The 18,135-nt window shown below is 39.2% G+C and overlaps 1 protein-coding gene across 1 annotated transcript in view; it reads left to right on the top strand.

Moving 5' to 3' along the window:
* The first annotated feature begins 17,963 nt into the window (after positions 1-17,963).
* The window catches only part of PDK3 (pyruvate dehydrogenase kinase 3), a 31,420-nt gene continuing 31,248 nt past the window's right edge, over positions 17,964-18,135 (top strand). Inside the window, exon 1 of the mRNA XM_039714427.1 lies at positions 17,964-18,113. Within this exon, the coding sequence (XP_039570361.1) occupies positions 18,004-18,113 (110 nt within the window). The 5' untranslated portion in view covers positions 17,964-18,003. The remainder of the gene's footprint in view (positions 18,114-18,135) is intronic.

Genomic DNA, 18,135 nt, shown 5'->3' with positions numbered 1-18,135 from the left:
TTCAGGAGATGTTGCTGATGATCAATAGCATTTTTCTTTTCAGAAGCCCTGGAATGAAATCCAGGATTGGTTTGTGTTGTTGTTGAAAAACATGCTTCCATCTAGATAACGATAAGCCCGTATCTGTATCGGAGGTTATTTGACTCTTGCTCTCTGACACGAAAGTTGTTGAGATTTTATTATCATACAAATACTGCTGGCAGAGTCACTGCAAAGGCCCTCTGTAACATCGTGAAGCTTAACAGAGTGTTTCTTCATTCCACTCTTACAGTAAGGGTACAAAAGGACAAATATAAGCTAGTGTTCAGCCAGAAAGTGATTAAAAGTGAATACAATTGCACAATTATGGTAATGGTATTAGTGAAAGAATGCTGTAAGTACAGAAAGCCAGTAATGGGCTTGATATATTCTCAGTGAAACAGGATTTTGTACCATTAAAAAAACCAAACCAAAACTCCTTGTCTCCACTTGAAGGAGAACCTGACTAGAAGCTGTGCTTTCTTTGGTCTCCACTCACCTGTTTTGTTACCTCTTCCCCACCCCTTCCTGTGCTGCTGGGCTTCTTCTCTAGCATTGATGCTTCTTAGGCTGTTTTTCTGTACTGGCAAGAACAATGGCCTAAGGCTTAGAATATCTTTATTTTAGCCCTGGCATTAAACAAATCGTGTCACCTTAGCCTATTTGAGAGTTGGGTTTGTGAATTGTTGCTGGGGAAGTATTGGTGATTGTGAGCCTTTTCAGTTGTGACTGAGAAGGTGTAAAGGTTTCAGGATTTGCTTTAATGCCTTGGATGTTCAGACTAAACTTTGCTTTTTGGTAAGGATTTCTACAGTTCTGTGTTGCCCTGCATTACTGTTTGCCTTTGGACATCTCTTCTGTGGCAGTCTTTTCATAATGCTGCATTTGTTTTGACATTGTGGTGCCTGTATTACTTTATGGTCTCGTGATTCTTCAGAAGAAGTAGTTTTATTTTACAATTTTAAGCCTGGCTTCTGTTCTGGAAATGAACAGAATGAGAACAGGACGTTACAGCCTGGCCAGCCTTATTCTTTAAACGTGCTCCAGTTGTCACTGGATGTGTCATTGGAATCTTCTCTGTGTGTGGCCATGTATTTAAGGGTCTTCATGTCTTAAGACTGATGGGAAACTATCTAGTCACTGACATTTAAAACCTCTGAAGAAAAAAAAAAAGTCTAGTTTAGTCTTGAAAGGTCACCAGGAGTTTCTAAAATTAGTAGGTTTATGTTGTATCAACCTTGCTAAACCTATCACCTTGATCTTAATAAGTTTTATGGGCCACTTAACATCTCCACTTACTCTTTAATGCCTGTATTTATTTGGGAAAACTCAAGCAGGAAAATTACAGCAGTTTAAGCAAATAAATGGAACCCAATGTAGTTACTTAACTTACGTGATCCTAAATCTTTACAGCTTTGGGTAATTTCAAGTTCAGCTGCAGTCTTCATAGGCCCAGAGGAAAAATTGACATCAAAATGTAATTGATAGTGCAAAAGTTTTCCCACTTGAGGTGTGAAAGGCCTGGACAGTATGCAGCACGTCAGGGGACTGTGTTATTTATATCTGAATTAGCCAAAAAGGAATTTGTTGGTGCTGCAGGACATAAGTATTCAAGAGAGAAAATACACCAGGTATAAGGAGCACAATACTCAAGGTGCAGTTCAGTTGTGTTTGTCCATTTGTAAGAATGTTTGGTGGGAAGAAGACACTGTTTTGTGGTCAGCTTGTAGAAGCTGTTTACTGTTTTGCTTCAAAAGAGATGGTCTTTTTAATTGAGCTCCGTGAATGTAGTGCTAGTTTTACAAAAACCTGGCTGAATTTTCAACAAATGTTGGAGAAGAGTGAGCCCGAAGGAAATGTATGAATAACCCTCTCCTGGCTGTCTGATGTTGTTGTCTGATGCCTTCTCATATGGAATTTGCACTTACTGTGATTGGGATTTGTGTGAAGAAAGTTTTTTGACTTAATTTCTGACAGTAGTGAAACTACAATGTGTTCTCTGTGTCTTTTGTTATATTGGTTGTATTGGTTTAGACTAAGTTGACTTAAAATTTGTAAAATTTTGGTGAGCTGCTGAAGAGGAACTTTGTATTTCTTGTGAGCTGAAGAGTCTCTTCAAAGCTAATTGGTGGCAATATATATTGAGGTACAGCTTGGGCTTCTTTAAATTACTGACTAGCAGTGTGGGTTGTATGGAGCCCATTTGTGTGCACACCGAGGCTGTAGAGTCTCTATTTCTTTCCAGTGATATAAATGAATGACATTTATTTTAAAACTCTCTCTGCTTAATTCAGCTGTTTAAACCACTATAGGAGACAGTTTGTTTAAAGTAGCTTGCTAGTACTAAAAGCCTGTGAAGCAAACCAGAAGGCAATAGTTAAAGCAGTGACACTTGCCTGGTTTTTGTAGCTGAGTCCTGTTTGTGTCCATGTTCTGTTGAGCTTGCAGCTGTCTTTGTAGCTGCTGTGAATGTGTCAGAGGTTACTGGGCCGTGGGCTTGGGACCTGTGGCAGAAAGTCTGAGCCTTCACTCTGTGCAGCGTTTTTCTTTCTTTCTGTGTGTACACTTTCTGTTTGCACACTCCTGAATTCTGCTCAGGCAGTTTGTTTTATGACAAAGTGCATTTCCCAAGGTTCTTGTACAATTTCATTCCTTTGCAAAAGAATGACCTTCTGTAAGTGTGTTTCAATATAAACAATTTTTGACCTTGTCTAATGCTAGCATGTCACTCCAGGTTTATCCAGGCCTCCATAATTATTCTGCTCTGGAAAAAAATACAAAATCTACCAATTGGATTCTGCTATGCACTTCCAAACTTTGGTAGTTCCTCTGGAAGTTGTTTTTTGGTAGATTTCCATGTGCAGGCATACCTTAATGACCCAGACTAAATAAATTCCTAAAATATCTTTTCTGAAATTCAGTTGTGAGTAGAGATGTCATCTAACATTCAGGTCTATGGATCTTTGTATATTTTGGGGACTAGACTGTTTGAGGAAAAAAAAAAAAAGCCCATTCTGGAGATCTGTATTGATGGAGCATCTCAATTTAGCCTTGCTTCAGCATGTAAGGTGGGCCCTAGACAGTGACAGGTTCATCCAAAATACCCAGTACTTAATCAGCAACCACACACATGGGTAACCAATTGGTCAATCCCTTGCCTGGGGAAGTAATAACCTGTCTGAGGAAAGAAGAGTTGCTTTTCTAGGAGTGTCTCAGCATTTAAAAAAGCCACCCAGAGACGTGAGCTGCCGGTGCCTGCCCTGCAGCCTGTCCTTGGCTGAGTCAGCCTGGGCGAGCTGCACTGAACCCTGCCCCAGCTGGCAGGAGCCACACAGCTGCTCCTTCACATCAGGGGACCTCAGCTGTCACTAAAGTTACTGACAAATGTTTTGCCAAATGAATGGTTGTACTGCAAAGGTTACATATAATTAAGCACAGACGAAGAGATGAGTGAAGTATAAATGGTGTAATCCTTTGATCATGCATGAAAGAGTCATTTGGAGCTGTGTTAGTGCTGTGGTGTGAATGTGTGCCAAGATACTGTAGTCATGTAATCCTGTCATTGCTGCTGCTCAGCTGACCAAGTGTCTGAGACCTGAGTCTGAGGTGTGTTTTGTCAGAAATATGAACCATCTGCTTTTGGGGCTTGTTTACTACCGAAGCTGTCTTGGCCAGTTGTACCTAGCTGTATTGTGTCCTCTTTTGTTTCATGTTTCCAATGAAATGCACTGGATGAATTGTGTACCTAAGGGGTTAAACTTGCTGTTTTGTTAGCTCTTTGAACATGTCATATATTAGTGATCACGTACCACTAATGAGTTTGGATAAAAAAGCTTGTGTTGAGGACGGAATCATAGTGAATTCTTGTTGTGGAATGTGACTTAGGAGATCCTGATTTTGTAGGTTATAATCAAAATATTTGTGGTGACTGCTGCAGTTAGTGGCATTGAAAAATATCACAAAGGTTGTAATTTAGTAATTTTACTGTACTGAGAACAGCTGAGCATGCAGCAGATAATCACAATGAGTGCATGGAGCTGTTGTGCCCTGGGGCATATCTGGGGGAAAACATGATCAATAGGTCCTTCTTATTTTTCAAATATAGTTTTTGGTATGGAATCATTTCATTTATGTCATACCTATTGAACTTGTGTATCTTGGGGAAACATGTAGGCCTCTTCCAAAATGACACAAAGAGCAAACCAGGTATCAGCATTGCTGTTGGCTGCTGCCATTTGTAGGAGCAATATTAGACTGGGGTTTTGCAAGAGTGTTTGTGCCTCGTGTTGCCTTCTTGGTAGAGGCATGGATCTGAGCTGAAAGCCTGCCCCTGCAAGGGTAACTGGCAGATACAACTTGAACAACAACATGTGGGGGCAGGAAAGATCAAAACTGCCTCATGTCTCCAAATATGATTATTAATCTTATAGAAGATGGCTGTTGGAATACTTTTCTACACAAAAAGTTATTACAAGATTTCCATTTTTTAATAGAACATTAGTGGAGAGAGTGTGCATCCATTGCACTTGCAAAGTTTAGGGCTAAAAAATATATTAAACCTGCTATTTATTGATTGCAGCTGTGCTTTTTCTGCTGCTATCTGTGCATTGTTCTTAAAACCTTAGACTTGATTTAGATGCATCTTCAAAACAAAAATGTCCTCTTAGCATGAATGTTAACCATTGGTGTGCTGGCCACTGTGTGGGATCAGAAGATGAATGCTTGTCAGACATTACTGTCTTTTATTTTCATCTGGCTGGCTTCAGCTTCCATCCAGCAGTTTCATCAGAGCTTTTGTTGGTGGGCTGGGAGCCTTTGATGCCTGGAATATTTGCACTATGTGGTATATGTACATTCTGGTGGAGTTATCTTTCTTGATTTTGTAAAGATAAATAGATTAAATGAACTATTTGCAGCCTTATGAAAATACCATGGAATTAACTTTTGTGGCTTTTCCAGAATTTTCAGTATTGTTCTTCAAATATGTCTTTTAGGACTTTAAATAGAATCCCTTTAGCAGTTTTGTGGAACACTGGAATAAAATTGTTTTACTGTTGTTTAGTTTTTACCTTAAAGGCTACCAGTGACAGCTGGATGTGCAAGCTGGATTGTCTGCCTGCTTTTGTTCTTGAATTCTTCTGCAGTTACCACTTTTCCATGTCCAGTCCTTCATTGCCTAGATCTGGGCATGGATAAAGTTTACATTTCAGAACATTAAAAAGGGGTTCCTTTGAATGGGCTGTAGCACAGCAAGGAAGCTGAAAGCCTTTTTGATGCAACTGTTATTTATAACCTGTTCCTATTTACAACTGCCAGCTGCTGGCAGGCAGTGATGTTCCAATACTATATATAATATTGAAGGGGTTTATAAAGCCTAGTATTGATTGCATGGAAGGTCTGGAAGAGTCATTGTGGTTAGGTAACTTTGTTCAGCAGTCACTATTGAAATGTGGTATGATAGAGATATTGGAGTGTGGGAGTGCTGTGTAATACTAAATGGTGATGCATTTCATTTGCAGAATTATCTCCATCAGTCGCTTTTACAGGCTGATTATTCAATAAAGGAATACTTAATTTCTGTGAGACTTAATTGAGACTTCATATATTCTGATTTCAGTATTTTAGTGTAGTTATAGTACAAATTCCATAAATTGCTGTAGATGATCAAACTGGATCACCAAGTTAATTTTTTTTCTTCCTCATAAGCATTGAAAATTCTGCCTCCAGGACCTGGTTTGGCTGGCCACTGTTGCCTGTAAGCATAGGCTAGTAGTCTACAAGTGAGCATCCTTCAGCTGTTGGAATTGCTTGAGTTTGTTTCCCAAAACAGCAGAAAATTTCTCAGTCTGTGTTGTGTTTGTCTGTGGATTGGTCAGAGGAGCTGTGCAATCCTCTGCCTTGGGGTGCTGGGAAGGGAATGATCTTTCCCTGCACATGGATGTGTCTGCATGCTTGAGCTTTTTTGTATTCCCTGAAGATGGTGTGGTGGGTAAGCACACAGCTGAATGCCTTGGGTGAAAGAGAGAGGACAAGAGCTCCCCATCTGCATGAAGCAATAAACAACGCCGGTGGGTTTGTTTATTTCTTTTTAGCAAGTAGCAGAAGCAGTGGAGAATGCTGCTTGACAGAAACTGGGGGCTTGGGAAGCTTCTTTCTAGCCGGACAAAAAGACAGGATTTGTAGGTCTTGAACATCTAAGAATGTTTGGGACATGGTCTTTCTTCTAGCAACTGATAGAAATTGTTGAAATGCCTTCTTTAGAGTAGATGTAAACTAATAAGGAGGCAGCTGAAATTAAATTTTGATTAAAATAACATGAATTTGGTAGCATTCCTTCTCTGGAATGGAAGAACTGACAGCCAGTGTTAAAAATAGCATAACTTGTGCAAGCCAAGAAAACAGGCTGATAGGGTCTCTCCTAAGACATAAGGAGGAGTATAAGATGATCTGTCAGTTTGAGAAAGAGCAATTCTGATGCAAACAAAGATAGGAAAGCAGCAGAGCAGTGTTACGATTTCTAGAAATACTGTTGATCAAAAAAAACCTATGAAAGTTGGAAGCAAGGACATCCTGTCTTGGGTTGCAGTACATATAACAGCCAAGGTGAAAAGTCATGGGATAGAAAAGCAGATAAAAAGATGTTGAGATAATTTATAGCAGCTGGGGAGAATGCTGAAGTGAAACATTTACTTGATGGAAGTAAGTACATAATGATAAAGAGTGTTGAGTTAATCTTTGCTTTGGTCTTCAGAAAAAAAATTACTTGTGTCCAGAAACATAAAGGAAATCACAGCTTTCCCCTGACCCAAATTTTAGATAAGCTGAAATATGTCTACATCCTCTTAGTGGGTTCCGGTGGAAGTAAATCAGTTCTGTGTGTTGTGAGTAGTTGAACACTTTATTCTGCAAATGTGTGTGGCCTGGTGCAGCACAGCTCGTGCTTATGGGCTCATGGAAATAATGCCTGGTGATGGCCCCAGGGCTTTGGAAGTGGGAGAACACACTGCTTATCTGTCAGAGAAAGGAAGAGGAGGACATTAGAGTTAAATCAGGTTGTCTGAAGTAGGTGAAAAAGAGATGGAGCTAGTAATGAAGTAATGCATAGATAAGCACCAAGGGATAGTGAGGTAGTAAAGAGACAATAGATTGTGTTGGCCTGGCCTAATTTCCATGTTAATTTGCTGTGTGCTAAGGCAGTAGCAATAGGTGCTGTACCTGGCTTTTTATGAAGTTTGGCACAGCCCCGTGTGGCATTCTTCATTAAAAACAAACAGAACTCAATGTAAAAAATAATGGAATAACTGCACAGTGAGGTTGTTATGTCAGACGTTCAGTGTTATGGTTGTTTTGACCCCATCCAGCAGCTGAGCACCCACCCAGGTGCTTGCTCCCCTCCTTCCACCCCCACTGGCATGGGGAGAGAAAAGGGAGGGCAAAAGTGAGAAAACTTTATGGGTTGAGAACAAGACAGTTTAAGAAGTAAAGCAAAGAGGAAGAGAATCAAGTGATGCACAGGCAGTCACTCACCACCCCTCAGAAGGAGAGCTGTGCCCAGCCAGTCACTGTGTGATGGACATGTTGGGGACAAAGCCAACCAGTTGGTTATTGCTGGGCACGGCATCATGTCATATAGAACATCCCTTTGTGCAGCTCAGGTCAGCTCCCTGGCTCTGTCCCCCTCCAGCTGTCCCCCACCCCCAAGCCCACGTGCTGGGTAGGAGTGAGTGCAGGAGAGCCAGAAACCCTCCAGAAGCTGTGCAGGTCCCATTCAGCCGTGGCACAAACAGCCCCTTCTGGGCTCTGAGAGCACAACTGGCTCACACAGCTGTTGGTGGAGAACTTTTCATAAATACTCTGTGCTGCACTAGCAGTCCTTGATCTTCACGGGACTGTGTTGGGAAGAGTGAATGGTATGTCTGTCTCCAGTCCCCCTTAAATCAGCATTATCCATCATAACATTAGGCATAGATTTAGGAATTTTTATCTAATTCCACAGTTACTGTATTAGAACAGTTTTTCTTGTTGCTAGTTATGCTTAATATAATGGGCTTTTCTTAAAAAACACCTTTCCTCAAAACTGCTGAAATATTTTACAGGCTGCTACTTATCCTTTTAAAAATATTTGGGGTTTTGTTTTTATCTGGAGTCACTTAAATGTAATTTTTATTTGTGGAAATATTAGGTTGAAAGGATGAATTAGAGCAATGAACTGTGACTCTTAGGGTTAGTTCTCTTTTTCTGATGTGTTTTGTGTTACAAGATGCTATTTTATTGGCTCTTGTTTCCTTTAAGCCTTTCTATGTAAATGTGACATTCTCTCATGTTTCTTCGTTCTGTTTGAATTATTTTCTGTTATCTTGTAGTCAATGCAAAAAAAGTGACGCAGTATTATAAGTATTTTCACTGACTTAATTCATTAAAATAGTAGGCTTGTGCAAATTATAATTGGCATTTTTCAGAATTAGGTTTAAGACTGTGAATAGAGAGAGGGAGGCAAATTTTTTTTGCTAAAAAAATAATTTACATTTCAACTGCTACTTGTTTGGTTTACTCCTTGTTTGTGCTTTTCTGAATGATTTTTATAGATTGCAAAAATGCCTTCAAACTGATACCATAGAAGAACACTCTAACGTTTTTTTATAATGGGTTTTGTTAATGATCAGAAGTGTTTTGAAACAAGATGTTTAACAGTCTAATACATTTCACCTCAGTGAGACTGAAGGGGAACTGGAGCATGTGGTATTGGCAGTATTTTTATGTAATTGGTTTTAACTGTGTGAGTCTTTTCTCATAAACATTCATTTTATTTATGCTGGGGATTTGGAATAGCTTTTTCTTTGGCAGGTTGTCAGGAACTAGAGGATAATACAGGGATTTGTATTTTTCTGGAATGGTTAGAGAGAATTATGGAAGTTTTTCATAAGGGTTAGGAAGGAAGTTGTCAAAGTTTTGAGAGCTCAGGGAGAGTGTTAAACATTTGGAACATCTAATTATAATCTTCAATGTGAAATACATTTTTCCCTCTTATGGGAGGAAAAGGTGCTTATAAGACCCAAGAAGCACCACTCAGTCTTTTCTGGTCAGCTTGTTGTAACAGAAGCTGATCAGAGCATCAGAAGGAGAATAACGTTTCTTTGGCTTGGTGCTTTAAGCCTCATTCTGCATTAAAAAAAAAAAAAAAGTTTAAAATTTGTTTTAAAATTTTGCATCTCACCAGAGCGAAACACAAGATGTGTTTCATGCAGGGTGTCCTGTTTGAAAGCCCAGAGCCCCCTGTGCCTTCCTGGGGAAGGAGTCTGAGCTGCACAGGCATTCTAAGATCAAGAACATGATCAGGGCCATGGTTTCTCCTGAGAACATTTTGGCTCTTTGCCTGTCATTTTCTGTGGGGAGTGTCTGTGATAATGGCGAGACAGAGCTTTGCTGCTGAAATGATTCACCTGACTTTCAGCCTACTCCCAAATTGCTCAAAGGGAATTCAGCCTTGGGTCTGCATGTCTAAAAATAGTACAGCCTGTGGGTAACTGGTTGAGTGTCTCTGCATTAAACTTTATAGAGGCTTTTTATTATTGTGTTGTCTCTTGGCAAATGCATTAAAATACTCAAAAAGTTGTTTTGTTAGAACCAAGTGGTAAGCAGCTAAACATTAATTTTGGATCAGGGAAGCCTATTTTAAAAACTCACACTTTTATTTTTAATTTGGGTTGTTCTGTTTAACAGTACACAGTGCTGGTTTACAGCTTTGACAAGTAATTATCTGATGATCCATTCCTCTTGAGAGGGACAGATGTGCCTTCACTTGGGTCTTTTCTGTGACAGGAAGGCTGTGGCTATAGGAGATAAAATTAATGATTGCAGAGTATTGTGCATCTGTCAATTCCTCCTGTTGGTCTGGTTCAGATCAGCAGTAAGTTAAGCTGCTTTCCAGCACAGTCGGTTTCATACAGAACACCATTTACTTGGATCAGCCTTACTGGAGTTGACAGGTTATATATTGTTGTTATTGTTATTTATTACTAAATTAGTGTGTAGCTAATATGATAGTAAATGTAATGATTCACCCTGTGTTGAGCTGTCCTGCTGTGCTAAGGACAGCTAGCTGGCATTTTTTCTTTACCTGCGTTTATATGAAAACATGAACCATCTTTTTTCTCAATGGCAGTGGTATTCCTTAACATGGGCACAGTAATTAATACACATGAGACATAAACCAGCTCACTCTTAGGGGTTGTGGAAATAAGTGGAGATAAGTGGTTTTTTTCTGTACACAAATTTAAGAGTAGTTGCACTTATTTTCTAACTTCTTAAGTTCAAAAGTCTAGACCTTGATTATGAATGGGATTTGGTCATTCAGACAAGAGGATATAGGTTAATGTATTCCCTGAGTGAATGCTGTACTGAAATTTTCCTTTGGGGCAGAAAGTGAACATTGCAGTTGCCATGCCAGTCAAAGAGTTCTTGAATGTAGTATTTGAATTGCATAAATTGGAAATGGTTTTTAGGCTCAACTGTTTCAGTAGTTCAGCCCTTGTTTTATCCATATGCTGTGTCACATGACTTGGAAAATGTAACTGGAAAATAACATGTGAGCCTCGTAGTTTGGATTGCACTTAGCAGTGAAATGGCACAGAGTGCAAATCAGTGGCCATACAGTGGTAACAACTTGAGTTCTCAGCTGTGAACATAAACCATGTAGATTGAGAAGACTCAAGCACCCCTCTTGGTGTGCTTTCCTCTAGGCTGAAAAGGCCCAGCTAGTCATGGGAGCTGGACTGAAAAGGAGAAAGAATTATTTGGGAAAGATTACTTGCAGACTTTAGTTCCTCTGGCTTTAGGTTGGTTTTCTGGCAGTAGTTGTTTGACAGAACTTAATTGACTTCATAAGTGTGATATGTTTATTATCATTCATTATTCAGTTAGATATAAAAAATATTTTTTGTTTTTAATTCTTCAAGTTTCATTTTTGAAGCTTTGGAATTTCTCTGATTTCTGTACTGACATAGAACCAATCTCTTAATGTGCCAGGTGAAAGCATGCCCTTGAAACAGGACCCTTGAATGAAACAATTGCAAGGCTTGGTGGAAGTGGCCTTAGAGAACAATAATGGAACTTGGGCTAAAGCTTAATCCTGAGGTATCTAAAAAGAGTCTGAATACCTGAAGTAGTGTGGTTTGGATCCTTCAATTTCAGATCCTTTGTCTGCAGGCTACCTGGGTGGGAACAGCTGTGCAGGCTGTGGTTGCTATTCTGTAGCAGTGTGGCAGGTCCAGTTTCAAAATACAGATCTTTTAGATGCAGTCTGTGGTAGGGGGTGAGGGTTAACAGGGGTCAACATCTGCTATTATATTCTATGAGTTCCTTTTCCACTTGATTCATCCTCTTCATTGGGTTTTACAAAGCCCTGTCTTGTAGCAAGCAAACAAGCCCTGTATGCTTTTTGTACTTTAGTGCTTGGTGAGATAAATATCTAGAGAGTATGCTGACAATATAATAATTTCCATTTGGGCATAGGAATGATTTTGAACTCAGACTTGTTTTGCTGGGTTTTGCTTTGTAGCCACATTTATTGGGACTGTGCAAGCATAGCTTGTTTGTCTTTTAATAAATAGCCTATGTTCCTGAAGTAGTTTGTAATCATTGAAATTCAACTATTCTTCTTAATTTCTGTTTTCCTAGCTTCAGCAGCAAGTTATTAGTTTTAGCTTTTGCTCAGTCTCCTCTGATGCACTGATCTTTTTGCATATTCTTTTGAAGATTTATTCATCCTGCTTCACTTGGTTTTGTTTGCCTATACAGGAGCTAGGAAATATTCTGGACGCTCAAGAGAAGAGAATAGATATGGCTGATCACTCCTGCTTTCCTGTCTTTCTTGCTTTATTTTGCCCTATATTAGAGCAACTGTAGTAGTTTCTGATCTTGTTTTTATAGATCCTGAATGGAGTCCCTTGTCTCTGGTATATAACAGATGGGACTTTGCTTTTGAGTTTTAAAGTAATACAGTGTATGTCTCTGCTGTTCAGTACATAGTTAATGGGGAGAAGTAGACCTCTGCCTGCAGTGCTAAGACTGAAAAGAGCACTTTGTTTCTTCTTTCCCTGCCTCCTCTGACAGATGAGTTAATATTCAGAAACTACTGATGCTTTTATGATGTGACCTTGGCAGTCCAGTGACAGCCTGGGGACGTGGCAGTTGTGTTAGGTTTTTGAACTAGGTGGCTTTGACCATCATTGTGAAGGACTGCTGCTGGAGTCTGTTCTCAAATGGGCATTCACGAATGTGGGGATCTGGCAGCTGAACTGAGAGCGGTGGAACCAGAGTTCATGGTCTCGTTCTGCATTTCTGCCCTCTTCTGCAGCAAAATGGAGATTTGTGTAGGGCCTTCTGTATGGAACTAATCCTTTTGTAATGTGAATCTTGGACAGTACAGTATTGCTCTGGCAGTTGGTAGAATTTGCCAGAATTGGATCAGGGCCTGCTGCATGCATGTGAAAAGCCTCTGCATTGTTCATGTTTCTTGTTGGAGGAACCAGAACAAAAGTTTTGTCTAACTGAAGCATTGCAAGAGTTGTCTAATTTGTTTTCTATTTCTCAGCACCGTGGAGTAAAAGGTACAAGTGAGAAACAAGAAGAGAGGAGTAAATGTTAAAGAAGAGTTTGAATCCAGAGAGGAGAAAAGAGAGCAGTAGAGAAAACAGAGTAGAACTCTGTTTCCTGAGTTTTCTTTGAATGGAAGGTCCACCAGTGATAACATTGATATGTAACCCCAAAACATTTATCTTTTAATCTTTTCCTTCTGATGGCATTACATTCAGAAATTCCTGTGCATCCAAGTCTGCTTTTGTGACCTGTGCTACCTCAAAGGTTCTCGGTCATGTTTTATTGCTGTGTTTTCCTTAGGCTTTTTTCTCCCTCTGATACCTGTCTAGTTGAATAAATGGCATGATTCATTTTTGGTGGAGACATGTAACACTTTTTCATGTCTGGAAAAATTGATTTAATATTAAATGTCATCTTCTGGGTGAACTTATTTTTAAGTTTTAATGTCTAAGTTTACTTATATTCTCAACTTAAACTTTTGCTGTGGCAGTCACATCATACTTCAGGTGTCTCATATTTCACTGCATAAGCAAATCCACCAACATTGACTCTCGTGAGCAGTGACCATTCCAGTGTTTGTACAGGTACCACTCCCACAGTATTTTTACAAACCCTGTGTCTGTCATGTGTAAGGCTGCTCCACTGAAAAAACAGAACATTAGAAAATTCTTCAGTGACCTTAGTTTGATGTCAAGTCCGGGATATTGCTGCTTAGATCTTTGTTTGACTGATGCATTTTCTTATTTTCACGATGTTGAAGGTTGTGTCTGTTGTCAGTCCATTACACTCACTTGTTTTTAAACAAAAGAGCCTCAAGATTAGCATCAGAGTTTCTCCTTGGTGCTAGTTTTGAGCTGAAGGTTTGAAAGTGGCAGAGAGGAGGCCATGAGAATGCTTTTCTGTGTGACTTTTACATAGGGTAACTGATAAGCCCAGACAGGTAAGATTGTTCCGAAGACTGAAGGTGGTAGAACATTTATTAAACAGTTTCTTTTTAAACCTGTGGTGATACTTGACATTTCTTTCAGTTTTTATGCTAGCTATGCATGCAATAGTGATACCTTGAGGATTAGTTCCTTCACAAATGTCTTGCTTTTTATTGTCATTTTTCTGTCAAAGTAGCTGTTACTGTATAACTTAATTTATGCAGCCTATGCTGTGTTTTTTCAAACTCTGACTTGCTTCAGAGTGTCTACTTTTTGCGTGTTTCCCTGTGCAAATTTGCACTGCTTTCTCTTTGCAAGTGGTTAACAAAATATGAGGTGATCACTTCCTTCCTCTTGGGTCATGAGAGAATTAGGGCTACAAAGAGTGTTAGGCCATGTTCAGTCTCATCTCATTTCAGAGACTGAATCAAATAGCTTAGTGTAATTTTGGGCAGATGTCTACCTTCACTAGTAAACATGCCTAAATCAGATCAGCTTGCTCTCTCTTACAGTGCTTTCCATCAGGAAGTTTCAGCTAATTAAGAGTTGAATCTTCTGCAGTTTGAGTCTAATGCTTGATTGGTTCTTGATGGACAAGGTTACTGCTGCCTCCTCTGCAGTGAACTGTGAGGCCTTGGAGAGCATTGCTGTGTTCTTTATTTATTTCTTCTTAGGTAAATCCATCAGATTCACTCATTCCTGTGTCACACACTGTCTTATTGTTGTTATCTTGGTTTTTGCTGCGTCCATCTATGCTTTTAGAAGACGCTCAAAAATTCATGTAATTTACCAGTAGAGGGGATATTTTGTGTGCTTTTCCTTTATCCCATTGGATCAAATTCTGAGTTAAGCTGCAGGTACTGTAGGTATGATCTTACACTTTCAAACTGATTAAAAAACTCTAACTTCATTAAGAGTAAAAGTCTGAAGATAATCTAGCCAGTTGACCCTGAATTAACACCTAATCCCACAGAAAATGTAATTACTTTATAGGGTTATTTTCTACCAGGAAGAATAATATGGGATTGCTTTGTTCCCTGCAGTAGAGCAGACCTGTTACAAAGAGGTTGCATCCTGTCTGGTTTGTTGTTTTTGTTGCCTTAATGTGATTCTTGTTGAAAGAAACTTGTTTCAATTGCCTGAGTTTGGTCTGCACAATTATTTCACTTGAAGCCACAAAACTGAGTTATTGTTCAATTGCAATCAAGTATTGCTGTTTTACAGACAGTGGGAAACAAATGGTGGTGGTGTGTGCTAAGTTCTGCACCCTGTATATCATGAGATGCCTTACTTTACTTTCTTCTTGGCTTTGTGGATAGGAAGTGTTTGAGTCTTCCAGTATTTCCATTTTCAGTTTCTTAAAAGCATACTTTTAAAGAGTTCAAATTTTTTTGAAATAAAGCTACATACAGCCCTTGATGCCTAGTGCAGTGTAGCTTCCAGTGGGACATAGGATGACTTCTTTTTCCATTTGAATTAATACAAAGGTAAGCAGGTCATTGTTTCAAGGAGGGATTATTCACAAATGTAACTTGCACTTTAACTCTGAGAGAGTAATTTCAAATTCCTTTGAACTGAAACTGATAGATTTAGACTGGCTTTAGTCTATGCTGTTTCAGACAAAAGGCTGATGCTGGCAATATTGACCCAGCTAAATTCAGAACAAAATCAAGTAAGATTGCTGTATATTTTGAAAAATAGATGGAATGACTAGATCAAAATTAAAGCCAGCCTTTGAAAAAAAATTAAACTGACTATGGCTAAATATGCAGAAGTTTCATTGCAGCTTATTAGAATGCTGTTTCTGGAAATATCTTTAGAACTTAGACTGACGTTATTATAAATGCAACTATAATATAATTTATAATAAATTATGTTAGGGAAATACCTAACATACAGACAAAGGGATTTTATTACTTAGACTTACTGATGTCCCTTCTTTTGATGGAAGTGGTTGTACAGGTGTTGCTGTGAGGAACAATTTTTGTGAGCAGCCAAGGAGCAATGTTAGGACACAGTTTGCTTTTGCTTTGAAAGCTGGCGGATATCTAATTCTCTCCTGGTGGGTAGCCACAAAGCTGGCGGATATCTAATTACTGCTCTCCTGGTGGGTGGGTGGCCATTCTCTCTTGCCCTGCGTGTGCTGCCTGGCAGGCAGATAACTGACCTGATGCTGAATGCTGAGGCAGCTCTGTGGAGGCTCTCAGGTAAAGTGACTGCAGCTAAGGGGCTGATACAAGAACCATGTGCCCCAAACCAAACAGCTGAGCTGAACTTAAGCTGAAGTAAGCTTGTAAGCAGGGAAGTCTTAAAAACCAGAGCTTCCTTTCCTCTTCCTGCACAGAACATGCAAAGGGACCCCAAAGGGCTCTGTACCTAAAATGTAACTGTACAACAGGGCAAGGTAGCTCCTTAGAAAGAGATGGCTTAGAGCTGCTGGGGTGAGACAGGTTGAATAGAGATGTGCCCTTGCTTGTGGGATGAGAGGGTGTGGGTCTCTTCAGCCAGTCATGCTTGCCTGTAGCAGCTTTTGTTTGCGTTGCACAAACCCATGAGCAGTGGGTCCATTATTTGTCCATAATTTTCTAATTTTCTGCATGGGCTATCTTTCATTCATTTTGCTTTTTATCACCTAGAGAATCACTGCATTTGCTCTCTGTCAGTCTTGGGAAGAAGCAGTTGTTGTCTTTGTTCTGAGGGGTTTTCCTGCTCAGAAGGTTTCAGCTGAGCTGAGTCAGTCTTTCCTGCTGTCCAGCCTCAGTCTTTAATGACCTGTCATACATGGTGACTTGTGAACAAACAAGTGTCTGTCCTCTGTTGTAGGTGAATTGGTGTCTAATTTACTTGAAAGATTGAACTCTGAAGTCATTACTGTGCTTCAGAGAAAACAATGTAATTCCTTTGTCTAATTTTGACAGGATGTGTATATTTGTAATTGAGGTGTGAAAATAGGAGCAAGTAAAACAGATCCAAATGTTTACTGGAAGAGTTATAATGAAATTGGTAGCACTATCAGAATTTAATGAGCCCCAGATTGATGATACCTAAATGAGCAAGAAAAAAAGGGAAATCCTAATCCTTCCTGCATATTCCCCAAGCTAATGTTAGGGTTTGGGAACTAATCCATCAATGCATGCTATCTATGCAAAGAAGGTGAAAACTCAGTGATTATAATGGGACTGTCTTAAAAAGTATTTCCTTGATTGTGCTAGTTGCGTTGTACTTGAAAGTTGCAAATTGTAAATCTCAGTGATTATGTGCCTAGCAGTGCTTTTAACACTTTCTGGTTTGCTTGAACATAATTTATAGCTCTTACATTATGCCTTCACTCAGAAATTTTGCAGGTGGTTGAACTGGTTATCATCACAAAAGACCTTTGCTCTCTTTCTAGATGAAGGCAGAATCCTGGCTGTTCATTACAAGTAAAACATGGGCTTCTAAAAAAAAATTCATTTACCTGGAATCTTTAAGATTAGAAATGATAGGACTTTGTGCACTTGTTAAAGGATGCAAATCACAAAAAACTATGTTAAGTGAAGTCTAATTTTCCATCTTGGGTAAATGGCTTAATATCTTGTGCTTTTAAGTATTTGCAGTATCCTTAGTAACTACTTTAGCTTAAGATTGCTCTTAGTCATGCCAGTCTTTCAGTTTGTATAGGATGGCTTCAGAGAATGAATGCTGTTACCACTAGGTCTGCAGGAAGGTATTCTTATTTTGCTGGATCCATTTATTTGCTTTCTGACTGTATGGTTGAGATTTTTTGTATGTTTCATTTTCAAAATACTAGCCTAGATAAAAATATGTTTTAAAAGTGAAAGTTAAAGATAATCTTAGCTGAGGCCTTTCCAAATGAGAGTGTGGTGATGAGCACTGGACTTTCCTTCCAGGTCTCTAGTGATAATCTTGCAGGCCAGTCCTAGGATGGATGATGGCCTGTGCTGGTCTCACCAGGTGCTGCTAAAATGTTTAAATACTAAAAGTTGAAGAATTTGTGACATGAAACATCAGCAAACTGTTGTCATTATTTTGTCCTTTTGTTTGTACTCCTTTCCCTCTCTTATGTGTACAGCACTTACTTTTTAAAAGTTCACTTTATTATAAAAGTCGTATCAATAAAAGCTAGTATTTTGGGGTCTTATTTCTGGGTAATATCAAGTATTTGATATTCGATGAAATTTATTTCTATGATGAGAGGTTTTTCTTTATGGGAGAGAAAATGAGATGATGTGAAATGTGGAAGAATGTCAGACAAAAAGGGTTAAACTCCGGGAAGGTAAAAGTTCAAAATATGTCTTGTGAGTGAGAAGAAAGTAAAGGAGAGTACTGAAATTGCTTTAAAACTTTTTATTTTCACAAGTGGTTTTTTTAAACCTTCTAACATTAGGAAGTCAAAATTTGATGTGCTGCAATGTTTTTCCTTCCGACAGGTCGTGACAATGCCTGCGAGAAGACTTCGTACATGTTCCTGCGGAAGGAGCTTCCTGTGCGACTGGCGAACACCATGAGGGAAGTCAATTTGCTGCCTGATAATTTACTGAACAGGCCTTCAGTTGGGCTGGTACAGAGCTGGTAAGTTAAAAAAAAAAGTGGA

The sequence above is a fragment of the Passer montanus genome, unplaced genomic scaffold (genome assembly GCF_014805655.1).
Source record: "Passer montanus isolate IOZ18808 unplaced genomic scaffold, ASM1480565v1 scaffold3, whole genome shotgun sequence".
In the NCBI taxonomy this organism is placed as follows: Eukaryota; Metazoa; Chordata; class Aves; order Passeriformes; family Passeridae; genus Passer; species Passer montanus.
The sequence above is the reverse complement of the archived record's forward strand: the minus strand, read 5'-3'. Positions and strand labels throughout refer to the sequence as shown.